The sequence below is a fragment of the Perognathus longimembris genome, chromosome 25 (assembly GCF_023159225.1).
Source record: "Perognathus longimembris pacificus isolate PPM17 chromosome 25, ASM2315922v1, whole genome shotgun sequence".
NCBI lineage: Eukaryota > Metazoa > Chordata > Mammalia > Rodentia > Heteromyidae > Perognathus > Perognathus longimembris.
Window position 1 is genome coordinate 5,575,766 of NC_063185.1, and position 16,704 is coordinate 5,592,469.

Consider the following 16,704-nt stretch of genomic DNA (forward strand, 5'->3'; position numbering starts at 1 on the left):
ATATCCCCAGCCCAGCTCTTGCATTTTTGACACCTGATGAGACATGGCCTCACTTTGTTGTCCAGGTTGGCCTTGAACTTGTGATTTGCTTTGCCTCTACCTTCTAAGTGCTGGCATTACATGAGTGCACTACAACACCCAGAAGAAAAATTTTGAAGTACCTGTTGTGTATGCATTTAGCTAGTTGGGAAGAACCTAGTGATGATTGGGGAGATCATTGCTCCCGTTGCTGCCTGTTTTGGCTTTGGGATATCTGATCAGTCTGACGCTTAATCTGTCTTCGATAATCTTGCCCTCAAATCTCTGTGAGAGAGTTCTTAGGTATATTTAGAGGACCTGAGATTTATGTACCCACCTGATCTTTGTTTACCAAATTAGCCAGTATACCTAATAGGAATTTGGGTAAAGTAACCCACCTAATGGACTTTGAGATCTCATTATATTGTTTTCTAAATAATGTGTCTGTTACATTTGTTTCAAACTCTGGAATTATGTGCTTCCCATCCACAGCTCAATCATGTCTCCTGTTTTGGGAAGTATGGCTTATTTGGTAGAGCATGGTATTCTGGTTTTGTTCTCTATCAGTCCTCAATAACACATAGTGACTAAGATAGCAGTCAAGTCCCTTCTGCCATCAGGGAAGAAAGTCATCTGGCCCCAAAGACCTCCAAGAACTGATCTGGGATTAGCCCTTGGACACCAATAGGAAGCAGTTCTCCATCTGTGTACCCTTTCCAGATGACTTCAGAATTCTCTCCTTAAATACTGGCCCACAAGCAGATACCAAGGGAAGGGCACCGCATGTTTTTCAAGTTTTCTTATGTGTGGTAGCCAGAGGCTGGAGGGGAAGGCAGGACAAGGAGTAGCAACACAGTGAGGAGGACTAAGATTAGTGCTTCACAGCACCGAGGGGTAATTTAGTTCGCAAGAATGAGAACTAAAAGAGAGGAGCTTGAAGGCTCCAAACACAAGAAAAGGTAAAGAAAATGGGATTGCCATTCACCTGATTCAATCAGTTCCTGTGTTGTATGTGTGTGGCAAAGGGACACATGTTTCATGTTAACAATTTTCTAAAAGATTAAAAAGAATAGCAGACTATAGAGAAATGGTCAAGTCACTTGACTTGCTTCTGTTTATGATATTTTTCAGCAAGCATGTTCAGTAGCTCCTCTGACTCTTGTAGATAGAATGTAGATAGAATGTCGTGGGAGAACCACTTTTGCCATTATCTGGAAACAGTGATTTGGGAAGTAGAGCGACAGATGGCATCAGAAATCAGATTTCAGTAAGCCCAAATGCATTCCCTCATTTGTCCTTCAAAGGTCAGCTTGATGAGTGGAATTCAGAGAGATACTGAGAAATTGCAGATGGTAAAAAGAGTTAAGACACTTTTTTGTTTTCGCAGTACTGAATGATATTCTACCACTGAGTCTTGCTAGGACCCTAGGACATTATAACTGTAATTGTGTTCTGTGTTGCAACAACTAGACCTGAAGAAGTTCCACAACCTGTAAACAGATTAAGTGTAGAGCAAGGTGATTCACACTTGTAACCCCAGCTACTTTGTAGGTATAGAAAGGGTATTGCAGTCTGATGCCAGATAAAAAAGCAGGCAAGCCTATCTGAAAAATAACCAAAGCACAAAAGGACTGGGAGCATGGTTCAAGTAGAAAAGCACCTGTCTAGCAAGCATGAGGCCCTGACTTCAAGTCCTAATATCACACACACACACACACACACACACACACACACACACACACACACACCCCTAACCAACCAAACAAATCAACCCAAATAAATATAGGCATGAGATACCTTAAATTTGTGGTAATATCTCTTCATAAATGTTAATTCAAATGTGAGTTTTCAGGCTTTGTTCCATCCGTGGTACAGCCTCAAGTATTGTAATATTTCCAGGCCAGTTTTCTCATATGGATAAAAGTAGTTTTAAAATTAATAATTCCCCAGCAGAATCCTTTAATGTATGTACAATGGTATATAAATAAGTTGACTGGATGTTTACTTCTGTACCCTGATGAGTGTGTTCTGTGGCATTTTGCTGAGACAGGAGGTGACATCAGATGGATGCTGGTAAACTGGTGAACCTCTGGGCTGAACTTGCTTTATCTCCTTGGGCCAGAGTGACTTATAATGTCAGAGACTTCTTTAAGGTAAGAAATGCTTGGGGAAGAAAATACCAAAAGAACAACAATAAAACACAATAAAAAGCAATCAATTTCTTTAACTTGAAGAAATGATTCATTTTGTAAATGATCACATATTTTGACTAGAATTTTTATATCCAAGTTTTCAAGGGTAAAAAAGTCAATTTGACTTACATTCTAAAACATAATTTAGTGGTATACATAGCTATAAACTTGCTTTATATGAAGTTTTTTATTTGTGGGGACATTTATATTCCAAAAATTAAAGAAAATGAAAACTTTATTTTTACTGAATTGTTGGTATTAATATAATGCCATTGTATTAATTATTTATGCTAATTCTACTATTAGTCAATTGCCAAAAATGACTTTACTCAATTTTAATAGTCCACATGACATAATGAGATTTAATACCTAACACAATGTTTAAGAGAATTTGCAAAGGAATTTTTTTATTATTAATTTATTTGTTTATTAATTGAACACAAATTTTTTGACAAGGTGTTGTGCAAAAAGGGTACAGTTACATAGTAGGGCAGTGTGTACATTTCTTGTGATATCTTACGTCCTGTTTTTCTATCTCTTCTCTAGGTCAGGTAGACATATATACAATATACAATGTATCATGAACATATACAGTAGCCACGTGGCCATGCCCAAGAAAGTTTGCCTAGGGCTTTAAATGTAATGTCCATATTAGACCATAAGTTGACAGTAGTCTTATATGAACGTACATACCTAGCTTTTGAGCTATTGTATTCCCCTGAGAGGTCAATTTTTGACCTTTATATGTTGAGTAATTGTTTGGTTTTAGTTACATACTGTTGGGTCGCTGCCCCAATCCTGTGGGGAATACTATTTGACAAGCAGTTTTTGGTTTCACAGATTTGGTCTCTACTGTCTCTCCGTCTCCCTTTGTTAACAGTCATCTATCAGGGAGATCATGCCCCTTTGTTTTCTGTGTTCTAGGCTGTCTCGCTCAACATTATTTGTTCGAGTTCTGACCATTTCCCTGCGAATAACAATAGCAAAGGAATTTTTTAAGGTGCCATTTGGGTGAAGCCTTTGTTTTATGTTTGGCTTCACTGCTTTTCTAGTAAAGGGTTATTTTAGGAGTAACTTTAAAAAAATTGAGTGGAGTTTTCTCCATTTTGTAGATTTCTAAGTGAAACAGTTACAAGAAAATATTAACGAATGTGTTCAGACTCTGAGTTTCAAATCCATCTTCCACTCATTACCTTAATGTTTTAGGGACCTAGCATAACAGATTTGTGCAGCTGGACAACCCAGTAGATAGTTGTGTGTGTAACTGGTTTGTGTAAACACTAAATTGAATGTAGCAGCTCTTTCTCTGAAGCTTGAGATACAGCTTTACAGCTGTTTTTGCTTTCCACTTCAGTTTTCGAAGTCCTAAAAATGACTTTCCATTTTGTTCAGTAATTTCATAGGTCAGTCCTGCTCCTGGGATCCAACTCTGTGTTATTGTTAAGAAATGCTTCCCGTCAGACAGAGTGAATCACAAGGCATTTTCGTGTTAAATAAGTACTTCATTAGATTTGAAGGTACGTTTCAGATCTGATACTTAAACTTCCATATATGTTCTTAACAATTGCAGTGGGAAAGTGGGACCAATTTTCCTAAAGTTTAGAACCTCACTTACTGTTTTTCCATTTAAATAATTCTATACTTAAGATGCTTTGGATTCAACACCAAATACATGTAGAAAGTGACCATATATACTTGGGTGTGTCTAGCCTTCAAATTTATTGGAGCTTAGTGGTATCCAAAGCTGGCTAATACCTGGAGATTTCATTATTTCTTTGAGAGAAAGGGGAAGAATGCCTGTTAACTAAGCTGTTTATCATTGCCTGGAGAGGAGTGAGTTGCTTGAACAAAGACTGTCCCTGCTGAGACCTCCTTCTCTAGAGCCTCCCTCCCCCCCCCCCCATGTCTCACCTGTCATCTGAAAACGATTGCAGATCATTTGACTTTTTGTTAGAATGATACTTTGAATGAAGCAATGAAAATAGTTCAGAAAAAGGCACTGGGATGATTTCACATAAAGCAGCACAACTGCAACACTCAACTGAGCATGTGCTGTGAACTGGTATGTTAGGGACTTCCCACAGCAGCTACAAGTCCTGCTGTTGTCCCTGCCCCCACGGTGGGCACAGGGAGGCCTTGCTGCCGTCAGATCACAGGGCCAATAAGTGGCTCAGCTGAAGCATACCAAACTTGTTCCTTTGGTTGTACTGTCTCCCAGAGCTCCCCCGTGTTCTTAGCAGAATGTCAGCACCATGCTCCTTGGTAGGAGATACAACCATTGTCCAGGAAAACAAACAAACCTGAGACATTTCCTCCTGGAGGTCTCCCTAACCACCTTCTCCTCCCCACTCCCTATCCCCATAGACACTCAGTCACATAACATCTCTTTCTTTCACTGTAGCACGACCTGTCTGTTGTCATGTCATTGATTCTACTTCACCACTGATCATAGCTTTGAGAACAGATTTTACACTTATTTATCTCTGTGTCTCCAGCATGGAGCAGCACTCATCAGGACATAAAAGTGGAGGAGGATAAAAATTATACTAATTAAACAATTTTCTAGTTTCTGTTGTTATTCTTAATAGAGTACAACTGTTTTATGGAAATGGGGGTGGGGAAGTCATACACATCACACTTTCCAATGCTTGCAGGATGAAGAGGAATAACCTGTCTGTGGTGAATAAAATCGTCCAGTCTTCCCCAGCGCTGAAGCAGCCCAAACGTGGGCTCTGCTCCTCTCTCCGCCAGACTCACATGTGCGCTGCTGCTGTAGACTGGGGGGGTTTGCCTCACCACGTGGTGCTGCAGATTTTTCAGTATCTTCCTTTAATAGATCGAGCCCGAGCATCTTCTGTGTGTAGGCGATGGAATGAGGTCTTTCATATTCCTGACCTTTGGAGAAAGTTTGAGTTTGAACTGAACCAGTCAGCAACTTCGTATTTTAAGTCCACTCACCCTGATCTCATCCAGCAGATCATTAAGAAGCATGCGGCACATCTCCAATATGTCAGCTTTAAGGTAAGGAAAATAACACTAAGTAGAAACATGGTTGACAGTTTGCTAACAGCTCTTGTGTAGATCTGGATCTGGATCTTGAGGCACTCAATTAATTAGCAGAATTTTTATCCCAAACCCTTTCCCTGAGTTTCCCTAGTTAGCATATGGATGGAAGTGGAGAGCCTAAACTGTAATTGAACGACTTAAAGTTCAGCTTTCTTCATCTGGATGTTACTGTAAAAGATTTGGAAATGTCAAGTGTTTGGAAAGTTAATTTTGTCATCTTTATAATCTCAAGACATTTTGTGTAAAGAAAATATGCTCATTTTTATTGGTGGAAGGGATGAATAGAATTCACATGATTAAGTAATTCTATTTGCAGTAACTCTGTTAAGTCACCTTCAGGAAATTCAACTGGAAACTGTCTTCCTAGGTGGATAGTAGCACTGAATCAGCAGAAGCAGCCTGTGACATCCTTTCTCAGCTGGTAAACTGTTCCATCCAGACTTTGGGGCTCATCTCAACAGCCAAGCCCAGCTTCATGAATGTGTCAAAGGTAGGGATGCTCTGCTTTCTTGTTGGATATACTAAATTTCCTAAATACTGCCAAACCAGACAAAAAGGATTCTTTTGGTAAAGACAGCCCATATCCCACTTATAGTCAGAGGATTACTTTCAGCTTCCTCTTGACTCATACTTGTTGCTGGCTGATTTTTTTCAGCTATCTCATCATTTTGGTAACTTTTTCACAGTAGCTATCACTTACATGGTACATAAATGCAGTACTTATTATTTTCAAGTGTCAATGTATGTGGTTGCTTTGACTATAGAAGCCATAAAGGCCATTGTAGGCACTTTTCTATAATGATAGGGCCTTTCCCTTGGATGTAGTAGAATATAATACTTAACTGAATAAACTATGCTAGATAGAACCATGTTTAGTTTTATATAGTAAAGCCTTAAAATTATGACTGACGTTTATTTCTCTTATATTAAAGAAATCCACAGGTAGGGTGTTTGGTAGCTGATTTGGGGTTGCTAAGAACTGAGGTTCCTTGTAGCTTTTCTCCTCTCCTCAGATGCTTTCATCGTTTTCAGGCTTTCTGAGGGAACCTCCGTGTATTTGTCCTGGGCAGCTGGCTGGAAGGAATGGGGAGAAAGGGACTACCTCCTTCTTATGTAACTCCCCAGAAGTACCAGAGACACTCCCATTTATATCTCAGCCTGGGGCCTGAGGTTTCAGGGAGACCTGAAAATCTTTTAGCTTGGTGGCATTGTATCCAGCTAAAAATTGGTACTAGAGTCCCAAAGAAGGGTGGTTGGTTGTTAGGAAATAATCAGTAGAGTCGGCTACAAAAATTACTGTCTTCCCTTTACTCAGTCCTCATTTGAGTGCCATCTTCTTAGAGACCTTCCCAAATCACACTTGTTAACAGAATGCCCTACCCCTTTGTTGTGTTACAGTATTTTATGTTCACTATATAAACTGTCAGTACTTGAAGTCTCTAATTTAACGTGATCCTTGTCTTCTCCCCATACCACAACAGTCTCATCAAGGGAAGAAGTTCTATCTGTCCTGTTTACCATTGTAAACCTATAATTAAAACAGCATCTTATCTTTAAAAAAGCACTAAACTGTTTTTCAGTAAACTGGCCAATGGAAACCTCTGTCATAGAGGACAGAGGGACAGCAGTGTCTTCATTCTCATAAACTGGGTCATGTTCTCTTCAGCAAGCCATCTGCTCACCTGTTTATCTTAAAGAGTATGATACACAGAAGGAAAATGGGTCATTTAGGGATTTGAGTAATACAAGTGATCAGATGAAAACTTACACTGGTAGTTACCTTCTTGGTTATGGACTATGGGATAAGAGTGACCTGAAATGCTTTGTAGATTCTAGCAGCTATGGCTACTGTTGGCACTCCAGCCTGTGGGGCCGGGGTGTAGCTTCACTCAGGCAATCATAGGCAAGGCACTGAGGGCTTGCCAGCTTCCTCTCAGCCTTCTTCCATTCAGGGTGAGTGTGTGGCTGCTGTGGCCTTGCTCTGTGGCTCTGGAAAGCTTTGAGGATCTCTCTGGGACTCCTCCTCCCCCTCCATGTAATCTAAGGGAAAATGGGATAAGATGATTTACAATTACTAATCATAAGACATGTTTACAAAGGATATTACCACAATAAAATATGTATTCCAGTGCTTAAAGTCCATCAAGGTCAATATCCAAAGGGTTCTGTTTCTCAAAGAAAAATATTTCTGTCATAATTTATAATTATTGTAGATCTATGTCTCTTTTCTAAACAATTGCAAAGCATTTATGGCATTATAGTTATAAATTCTAATGAAGGCTAGAGAACTTTTAATAGAATTCAAATTGATTTTCATCAAGAAGAAATGAATACATCTAGATTTGGTTTCCAGACCTTTTCTATCTTGTCTTAAAAAATAGTGAATATGAAAACCTTTAGACTTTTATCCATTTTGGAGTGAAACTATAAGTTTTAATTTATAAATATTCAGTGCATGTAAATATTTGGATTTGTATTGCTGAGATAATTTGCTAGGAAAAGGATGACACTGAAGAATGTGATATCCATTCATTCATTCATGCGTGTATTCCTCACTCATTCTCAAGAAATACTTAGCATCTACTAAGTGCCAGATACTGTTTTAAATCTGGAAATTTGGGAATGAATAAAATCCATAAAAGTGGCATTTATTCTAGGGGAGGAGTTGAAATCTTCCAACAAGCAAGCATTGTGGGCTTAGAGATTCTTCCAGCTCTGCCTCACATGCTCAGCTCCAGTGCTGCAGTTGACAGCCAATACAAACTACAGAGATGAACAGACATGGCTGTGTGCCACACACACACACTGTGGTTGTAGACACTGAGATCAGTTCCATGTAGTTTTCATGTCATACAATATTGTTTTGTTATGTCATACGGTATGTTTTCAGCCCTTTAAAGATGTGACTGTGAAAACTGTTAGCTTATAAAGCATACAGAGATAGACTGTGGGTTGGAAATGAGTGTACATAGACCCTTGATATTCCCCAGGGTTATGGTTTCAAGGAGATCACCACACATGCTCAGGATGAGGAGAGTTCAGTACTTGCTCTCATTCCACCCAACTTTTACTAAAGACATGTTACAACAAACTTCATATTTTCACTTCATCACTTAAATTATGCACATTCACTTTTGTCTTGCTTTGTGGCACCATTTACTTTTCTGTGGAGGCATATTTTCACAGAATTAAATCCAGGGAAACTGCTGATCACACAATACTTTAACTACAGTCAATGACAACACTAGCCTGGGACTTTCCCCTGATCATCAGAGCTATGAGGACATGGGAATTTAACTTTTTTTTGTTTTTGATTTTTAAAAAAAATATATATATTGTCCATGCTTGGTCAATATTATATGTAATAAATTACAAATAAGGTGAGATTTACTGTTTGTCCTTTTAATACTAAAAATCAAACCCCTTAAGGTTGAAAATAATTGGAAGTCTTAGTTTATGAAGGTTTCAAAATTTCTACCTTTCTCATCATTCCATTTATAGTAAAACAATAAATGTCTTCTGGTTCATGATACTATGAAAAGAGCAACATTTTGATGGTTTTTGTTGTTCTCCCTAGCATCTGTTGACATGAGTCATTTCAATGAATTACACAATTGAAGCTGGGATTTTAAAATAACCTTTTCATATTTTCTTCTTGTTGCCTTGCCAGACTCATTTTGTGTCAGCACTCACCGTTGTGTTTGTCAATTCAAAGTCATTGTCATCAATTAAAATTGAAGACACACCAGTGGACGACCCTTCACTGAAGATTCTTGTGGCCAATAATAGTGACACACTAAAACTCCTAAAAATGAGCAGCTGTCCTCATGTGTCATCTGATGGTGGGTGATACTTCTAAGGAGTGAATTCGTTTTTTGAATTATAGTAATAGTAACAAGAGAAGTACTTGCTGAAAATTACATTCATATGAAACAATTCCTTGAAGTAATTTTATTCAAAAAGGAGTCTTAGTCTGCAATCTAGATATAGCTTAAATTGCTTCTCCTGAGAATTCTTTCCTTCCTTCCTTCCTTCCTTCTTTCCTTCCTTCCTTCTTCTTTTTTTTTTTTTTTTTTTGCCAGTCCTGGGCCTTGGACTCAAGCCTGAGCACTGTCCCTAGCTTCTTTTTGCTCAAGGCTAGCACTCTGCCACTTGAGCCACAGCGCCACTTCTGGTCATTTTCTATATATGTGGTGCTGGGGACTCAAACTCAGGGCTTCATGTATACGAGGCAAGCACTTTTGCCACTAGGCCATATTCCCAGCCCCCTTTCTTTTTTTTCTTGTGCTGATTCTAAAGCTTGGACTAATGGCCTGGGCACTGTTCTTGAGCTTTTCTGCTTAAGCCTACTGTTGTACATTTGATCTACAGCTCCACTTAGGCTTTTTGGTAGTTTATTGGAGATAACAGTCTCACACAGGCTTTTTTGCCTGGGACAACTTTGAACTGCAATCCTCAGAGCTCAGCCTCTTGAGTAGGCTTAAAGCATAAATCACCAACACCCAGTGAGAATATCCTAATTTTACACATACTTACACACACACACACACACACACACACACACACACACACACACACATACTTACATATCTTGTCAACTATCTCCTTAGAAAATATTATTATTATTATTTTGCCAGTCCTGGGCTTGGACTCAGGGCCTGAGCACTGTCCTGGCTTCTTTTTGCCCAAGGCTAGCACTCTGCCACTTGAGCCACAGCACCACTTCTGGCCGTTTTCTATATATGTGGTGCTGGGGAATCGAACTCAGGGCTTCATGTATGCAAGGCAAGCACCCTTGCCACTAGGTCATATTCCCAGCCCTCCTTAGAAATTATTAAATATGGTTGGGTACAGTGTAATCTTCAATCTCAGCTATTTGATAGGCACAGGTTGGAAAGATCACAGTTCAAAGAATAATAGGTAATGGGCTGGGGATATGGCCTAGTGGCAAGAGTGCTTGCCTCGTATACATGAGGCCCTGGGTTCGATTCCTCAGCACCATATATACAGAAAACGGCCAGAAGTGGCGCTGTGGCTCAAGTGGCAGAGTGCTAGCCTTGAGCAAAAAAGAAGCCAGGGACAGTGCTCAGGCCCTGAGTTCACAGCCTAGGACTGGCCAAAAAACAAAACAAAACAAAACAAAAGAATAATAGGTAAAAACTTAACAAGACTTCATCTCAACAAATAGCTGGACATAATATTTATACTATATAATATAATGTATGCCTATAATTCCAGGTATATGGGAGATAGGAGGATCAAAGCACTATAGGCTCTGAGTTCAAGCCTCAGTATTGCTTTAAAAATAAAGAAGGAAAAATCATTAGGTATTAGCAGATCATAATCAAGATAAATTTTAAACTCATAAACCATTATAGTAGCATCAGTATGATCCTTTATTCTTTTTCACCCCCAATTGCCCCCAGGAATTCTGTGTGTTGCTGATCATTGTCAAGGTCTTAGAGAACTGGCATTGAACTACTACATCCTCAGTGATGAACTGCTCCTAGCACTTTCCAATGAGACCCATGTTAACCTTGAGCACCTTCGAATTGATGTTATAAGTGAAAATCCTGGACATATTGAATTTCATTCTATTAAAAAACACAGTTGGGACGCACTTATTAAACACTCCCCTGGAGTTAACATTGTTATGTACTTCTTTTTATATGAAGAAGAATTTGACACCTTCTTCAAAGAAGAAACCCCCGTGACTCACCTTTATTTTGGTCGTTCAGTAAGCAAAGCAATTCTGGGCCGCATAGGTCTTAACTGCCCACGACTGATTGAGTTAGTGGTGTGCGCGAATGGTCTTCAGCCTCTCGATAAGGAACTTACTTGCATTGCTGAACACTGTAAAAACTTATCAGCCTTGGGCCTCAGCGAATGTGAAGTTAGCTGCAGTGCGTTCGTTGAATTTGTAAGACTCTGTGGGAGAAGGCTGACCCAGCTGTCTGTCATGGAGGAAGTTCTTGTCCCTGATGGAAAATATAGCCCAGATGAGGTTCACACTGAAGTCTCTAAGTACCTGGGAAGAGTATGGTCCCCTGACGTGATGCCTGTCTGGTAATTGGCTACTAAAGATTCCAAACTTTTTTTATTTTTATCAGTAAGATTATCAGCTTTTTGTCTATGCAAGTGTAAATGTTAGGATGCATTGCTGAAGTATTTTAGGTAAAATATTTTAGTGTTAGCAAACTGTTTTTAATGGACTGTTTTTAATGAACTGCAAAGTCATTTGAAAAAAAAATAAGAAATCCAAATAGCCAGAAATCCCTGGCAATATGGCACTGACAACTGTATGGATTAGATAGTTGATACGATACAAACTACAGATGGTTCTAAATAGACTCTTCAGCCCTTCTTGAGGACACATTTTTAGCTTCTAAGAAAATGTACAATATTAAATTTGGATTATGCCTTTACAACTCCCTACTTTTTCAGTTGCATCTGGTTCATTTTGGTGTGTCATATGGAAAATTAAGAGTAAAATCAAGGTACAGATACTGAGGCTTCCTTCACTGTACTTACAAAATGTTTAGCATTCTTAAATTCACAAGCTCATCCTGTGATTCAGTAACTCCTAATTTCTAATGTAGTTGAACTTCTACTTTATATTAACTTAGAAGATAACTGACATTTAAATAATATCAATTCACTTTATAAAGATTAATTAAGATTAAATAATACTATGTAGATACAGAAGTAAGTTCTGCAGGATGTGTCTAGGAATCAGTATTTACTGGCCCACTGATCCACTGCTGTGGATCTGAAACAATGCCAGACCCTTTGCATAAGTGATTTAATCATTTATTTGAAATTCTTCACTGGCCTGCTGTCTTTAGGAACATGATCTGTTGTGAAATATTTAGCTCCTTCCTGCTTCATTCGCCTCCTTAGCTACCACTCTGCTCCTTGCCCACCCTTCTCCTATCTGTTCAGTTCATTGGCGCCTTCCTCATACCTGGCCTAGCCACTAAGGCCTCTGCACATGGCACTCTTTCCCCAGATCTTTCCTCACTGAGTCTTCCTCACATCTGGCCCATCCACTCAGGCCAGGTCTTCGCTGTGTATGCACGTGGCACTCTGTGGTTCTCTGTAGCAGATGATGGCCAGTTACTTGTCTTGCTATTACCTATTCATTCCATTGCCCTGGAAACTCCTATCAGTGTCAGACGACTGTGGTTTTTTTACTTTTACTCTTTATTATTTTTCAGTTTTGAATATTTGTGAAAAACATTTAGATACTCTGGGGGTGATTCTAAGAAGGAGCAAGCTTTATAACACTTGGCTTTATTTTGTCACTGTGCAGTGACTGTGTGTGAGCTGGTTAAGGCAGGAGACTCACACTCACCATTTTGCTCCTCACCCCTGAACACTGTGCCTCATAAGGAGGGCTCAGTATATACTAGTGGAACTAGTAAAATCAGTTTCGTGTGTGTGTGTGTGTTTGCCAGTCCTGGGACCTGAACTCGGGGCCTGTCCCTTAGCTTTTCTTGATCAAGCTCTGCTCCTTGAGCCAGAGCTCCACTTCCGGCTTTTTAGTGGTTAATTAGAGATAAGAGTGTTACAGACTTTTCTGCCCAAGTTGGTTTGGAACCATGATCCTGAGCTTTTGGCCTCCTGAATAGCTAGGATTACAGGTGAGAGCCACTGGTGCTCAGTGTGAAACCAAGAGTTACTTCTGTTGTTAGACATTTCATTTCAGGACAGCACAGAAAGCAGGAGTGAGGAGCCTTTTTTTCTGCCAAGGACCATTCAGATATTTATAACATGATTCATAAGTCATATAAAATTATCCACACAGGCAGATGGCCTTGGGTATCTGGTGAGAAGCATTTGAAAATACTTGTCTGTCCCTAATTTCGAGGTCCTTACAAGGTCCCTGGGCTGGAAATTCCTTACACCTTGAATTGAAATCCAGTCAGATAACAGAACAGAAGCACAAACAAAAGCAGAGATGGAGCTGGGGGTAAGAGCAATGTTGGAGACATTTAGGGATCAGCCTCTGATCTTACCATGTCTTATTTTAACATAGCATACAGAAGGAGAACACAGTGTGTACCTAAATGGCAAGGGGACAGAATGTTCTACTATTTCCTCTAGAGGCTAGGAAAGCAAAGGAAAGAGACTGGAGAAGAGCTGTTTGAGGGAGAATCCCCCATAGCTTGCTAGCACAGAGAGAAGGAACACACTGGCCTGCTCACCTTGGGTGAGAAGTTCTGCTATTAGATAGAGCTTCTCATTGACCTTGTTGTTGAACCTCAAGAACTAAGCACTCTCATGAATCTTAGAACAGAAGATCTCAATTCATTAGTTCATATTCATTTCCTCCAGTTGGTTTGACTTTTACTGGGTTAATAAAAGGAAAAGTAAACTTTTTTTTTAACTTGCCAGTCCTGGGGCTTGGGACTCAGGCCCTGAGGACTGTCCCTGGCTTCTTTTTGCTCAAAGCTAGCACTCTACCTTTTGAGCCACAGCACCACTTCTGGCCTTTTCTGTTTATGTGGTGCTGAGGAATCAAACCTAGGGCTTCATGCATTCTAGGCAAGCACTCTACTGCTAAGCCACATTCCCAGCCCGAGTAAAACATTTTTTAAGAACCCCCCCCCACAAAAAAAGAAAACTCAACCTGGTGCCAGTGGCTCATGCCTGTAATCCTAGTTACTCGGAGGCTGAGATCTGAGGATCGCAGTTAGAAGGCAGCATGGACAGTAAAGTCCATGATACTCTTACCTCCAATTAACCACCAGAAAACCACAAGTGGCACTGTGGTTCAAGTGGTACAGCACTAGCCTTGAGCTGAGCTCAAGGCAGTACCCTAGCCCTGAGTTCAAGCCCCATGACACACACACAGAGAGAGAGAGAGAGAGAGAGAGAGAGAGAGAGAGAGAGAGAGAGGAGAGAGAGAATCCAAAAAGTATTTTTAATACTTTACCTAACTGAAGCATCTCCATGTACCTTAAAGTTTATGAAAACCACTCTCTTTTTCTAAGATTACAACATTATAACTAGATAAGTAAATGAATTTGCTATCAAATGTATTCCAAACTTTAATCTTTGAAACATTTGTAGTCTTTTGGGCTTATGTGTTCATGTTCACTTGTTGGTTTACATTTGTTAGAGGATTCTGGACAAGTCTGAATAATTTTTTTTTGAAAAACGTTAATGGAGAGAGTGAGGAAAGGATCCTTTTGTAGGTTCTACTGAAGAAACACAAAAATAGGCTTCTCAGAGCTTTGTTCCTTCCTTATGAGTCTCAGTGGCCTCATTTGTATTGTACTCATGCTAGAGAGATGAGTCAGGAGTCGGCAGATTTTTAAGTGCTTATATACTGCTTTTGTGCTTCTGCGTGTGATAAATGTCCTCTGAAGGATGTGACAATTCTTCCCTCACTAGGTCTGGTCTCTTAAATTGGCCACCGATGCTTTCTTCCATTAAATTAATGTGACTTAAGACATTTAAAAAAATAATAACTACTTTTATTCACAAGTCAGAATTGACAGTTTCTTTTTTTTGCCAGTCCTGGGCCTTGAATTCAGGGCCTGAGCACTGTCCCTGGCTCCTTTTTTTTTTTTTTTTTTTTGCCAGTCCTGGGCCTTGGACTCAGGGCCTGAGCACTGTCCCTCCCTGACTTCTTCCCGCTCAAGGCTAGCACTCTGCCACTTGAGCCACAGCGCCGCTTCTGGCCGTTTTCTGTATATGTGGTGCTGGGGAACCGAACCTAGGGCCTCGTGTATCCGGGGCAGGCACTCTTGCCACTAGGCTATATCCCCAGCCCCAGTCCCTGGCTCCTTTTTTGCTCAAGGCTAGCACTCTGCCACTTGAGCCACAGCGCCACTTCTGGCCTTTTCTATATATGTGGTGTTGAGGAATCGAGCCCAGGGCTTCATGTATACCAGGCAAGCACTCTTGCCACTAGACCATATCCCTAGCCCCCAGAATTGACAAGTTCTGACACAACACTTTTTTTTTTTTTTTTACCAGTCCTGGGCCTTGGACTCAGGGCCTGAGCACTGTCCCTGGCTTCTTTTTGCTCAAGGCTAGCACTCTGCACTTGAGCCATAGCCCCACTTCTGGCTGTTTTCTATATATGTGGTGCTGGGGAATCGAACCCAGGGCTTCATTTATACGAGGCAAGCACTCTTGCCACTAGGCTATATCCCCAGCCCCAACACGACACTTTTTGAAGGAAAGTTTTCTAAGGAAAGTTAAGGACTTTTACTCCTCTATAATTTGAACTTTGTAATGTTAATAGAGCTGAAGATGTTATCTAAAGCAAGGGGAAAAAAACCCACTTATAAAATGCACCAGGGGGCGCTGTATTCCAAATCTTCTAAGAAATGTCCTTAGTCCAGAGATTGCTTTTCTATTGGACAGAGGTGAATGCTAAATAGGAGACCATATCCTTGCTCTTCTTTAGTCAGATTTCTATTCCAGATAATGAACTTTGTTTCAAAACAATATCTGTGTCCAACTATGTTTCACCTCCTAAATCACTTCAGAAGATGAAAGAAGGCTAAGCACAGAATTTTATTGTTCACATAATTTGCACCTCTTTTGAAGTTGCCTTCAGAGCCTACAACCAATTTCCTTTTTTTTTTTTTTTTTGGTGCCTTCACTAGGAGCACATCCTTTATCTTTTGAAAACAAATGTAACTCCCAGAAACAATCCAAAGTTATTGGGTACTGATAAAAGAAGTAAGGAAGATCATCGAAACATACAGTGCTGGTATCTATTTTTTTTAACCCAAACATAAGTTCTTAACTTGTTAGTCTTATAAAAAATGTCATGACCCAGTAGGGAATAGCATATGACTGGATAGAAGAAAGCACTTTGTATAACGTAGATTCTTAGCTACCTGAGAAATACTATTAATTTTTTCTCCTTCCTGGACACTCACATGCTGGGCCTTTTGCTTCTGCAACATTATTCATACTAAAAAATACCCAGGGAATCACCCAAGCTATCAAATTGCAGCATTGATAGTAATTTAATCTTTCTAAACAATTTTCCCCTTTCCAAACCTAAGGTAGTATTCATTATTTTCTTGCTTTCCTTTTTTAGTTTTACTATCTCTGTATATGTATTCTTTATTTTATATGTGTTATTTGTTTTAGTTTTATTATATTGGTTGGCTTTGATTTCAGGAACTTTATTTAGACACAGAATATCATGCCTTATGAGTGTTCGAATATTTCTTAAATGTATTTTCTATGTATTTCTTTTTTCCCATTTTTTCCCTTTATTGTCAAAGTGGAGTACAGAGGGGTTGCAGTTTCATATGTAAGGCAGTGAGTACATTTCTTGTTCAACTTCTTACCTCCTCTCTCATTTTTCCTCCTCCTCCCTCCTCCCTCTCTCCCTTTTCCCCTCTCCATGAGTTGTACAGTAGGTTTACCCCAAATGGTTTTGTAAGTATTGCTT

General features: G+C 39.7%; 1 protein-coding gene across 1 annotated transcript; it reads left to right on the forward strand.

Moving 5' to 3' along the window:
- Positions 1–3,610: 3,610 nt before the first annotated feature.
- Positions 3,611–11,417, forward strand: LOC125341993 (F-box/LRR-repeat protein 21). The gene is made up of 5 exons (XM_048334134.1): positions 3,611–3,727; positions 4,865–5,231; positions 5,644–5,766; positions 8,947–9,118; positions 10,703–11,417. The coding sequence occupies exons 2-5, from the start codon at positions 4,866–4,868 to the stop codon at positions 11,344–11,346; spliced, it is 1,305 nt and encodes a 434-aa protein (XP_048190091.1). The 5' UTR covers positions 3,611–3,727; position 4,865; the 3' UTR covers positions 11,347–11,417.
- Positions 11,418–16,704: the final 5,287 nt, after the last annotated feature.

Bases quoted from the DNA above. Each gene is read 5' to 3' on its own strand.
- LOC125341993 (XM_048334134.1), top strand. From the start codon at position 4,866: ATGAAGAGGAATAACCTGTCTGTGGTGAATAAAATCGTCCAGTCTTCC. The intron at 5,767-8,946 runs GTAGGGATGCTC...TTGCCTTGCCAG, and splicing joins GCTTCATGAATGTGTCAAAG to ACTCATTTTGTGTCAGCACT. The intron at 9,119-10,702 runs GTGGGTGATACT...AATTGCCCCCAG, and splicing joins TCCTCATGTGTCATCTGATG to GAATTCTGTGTGTTGCTGAT.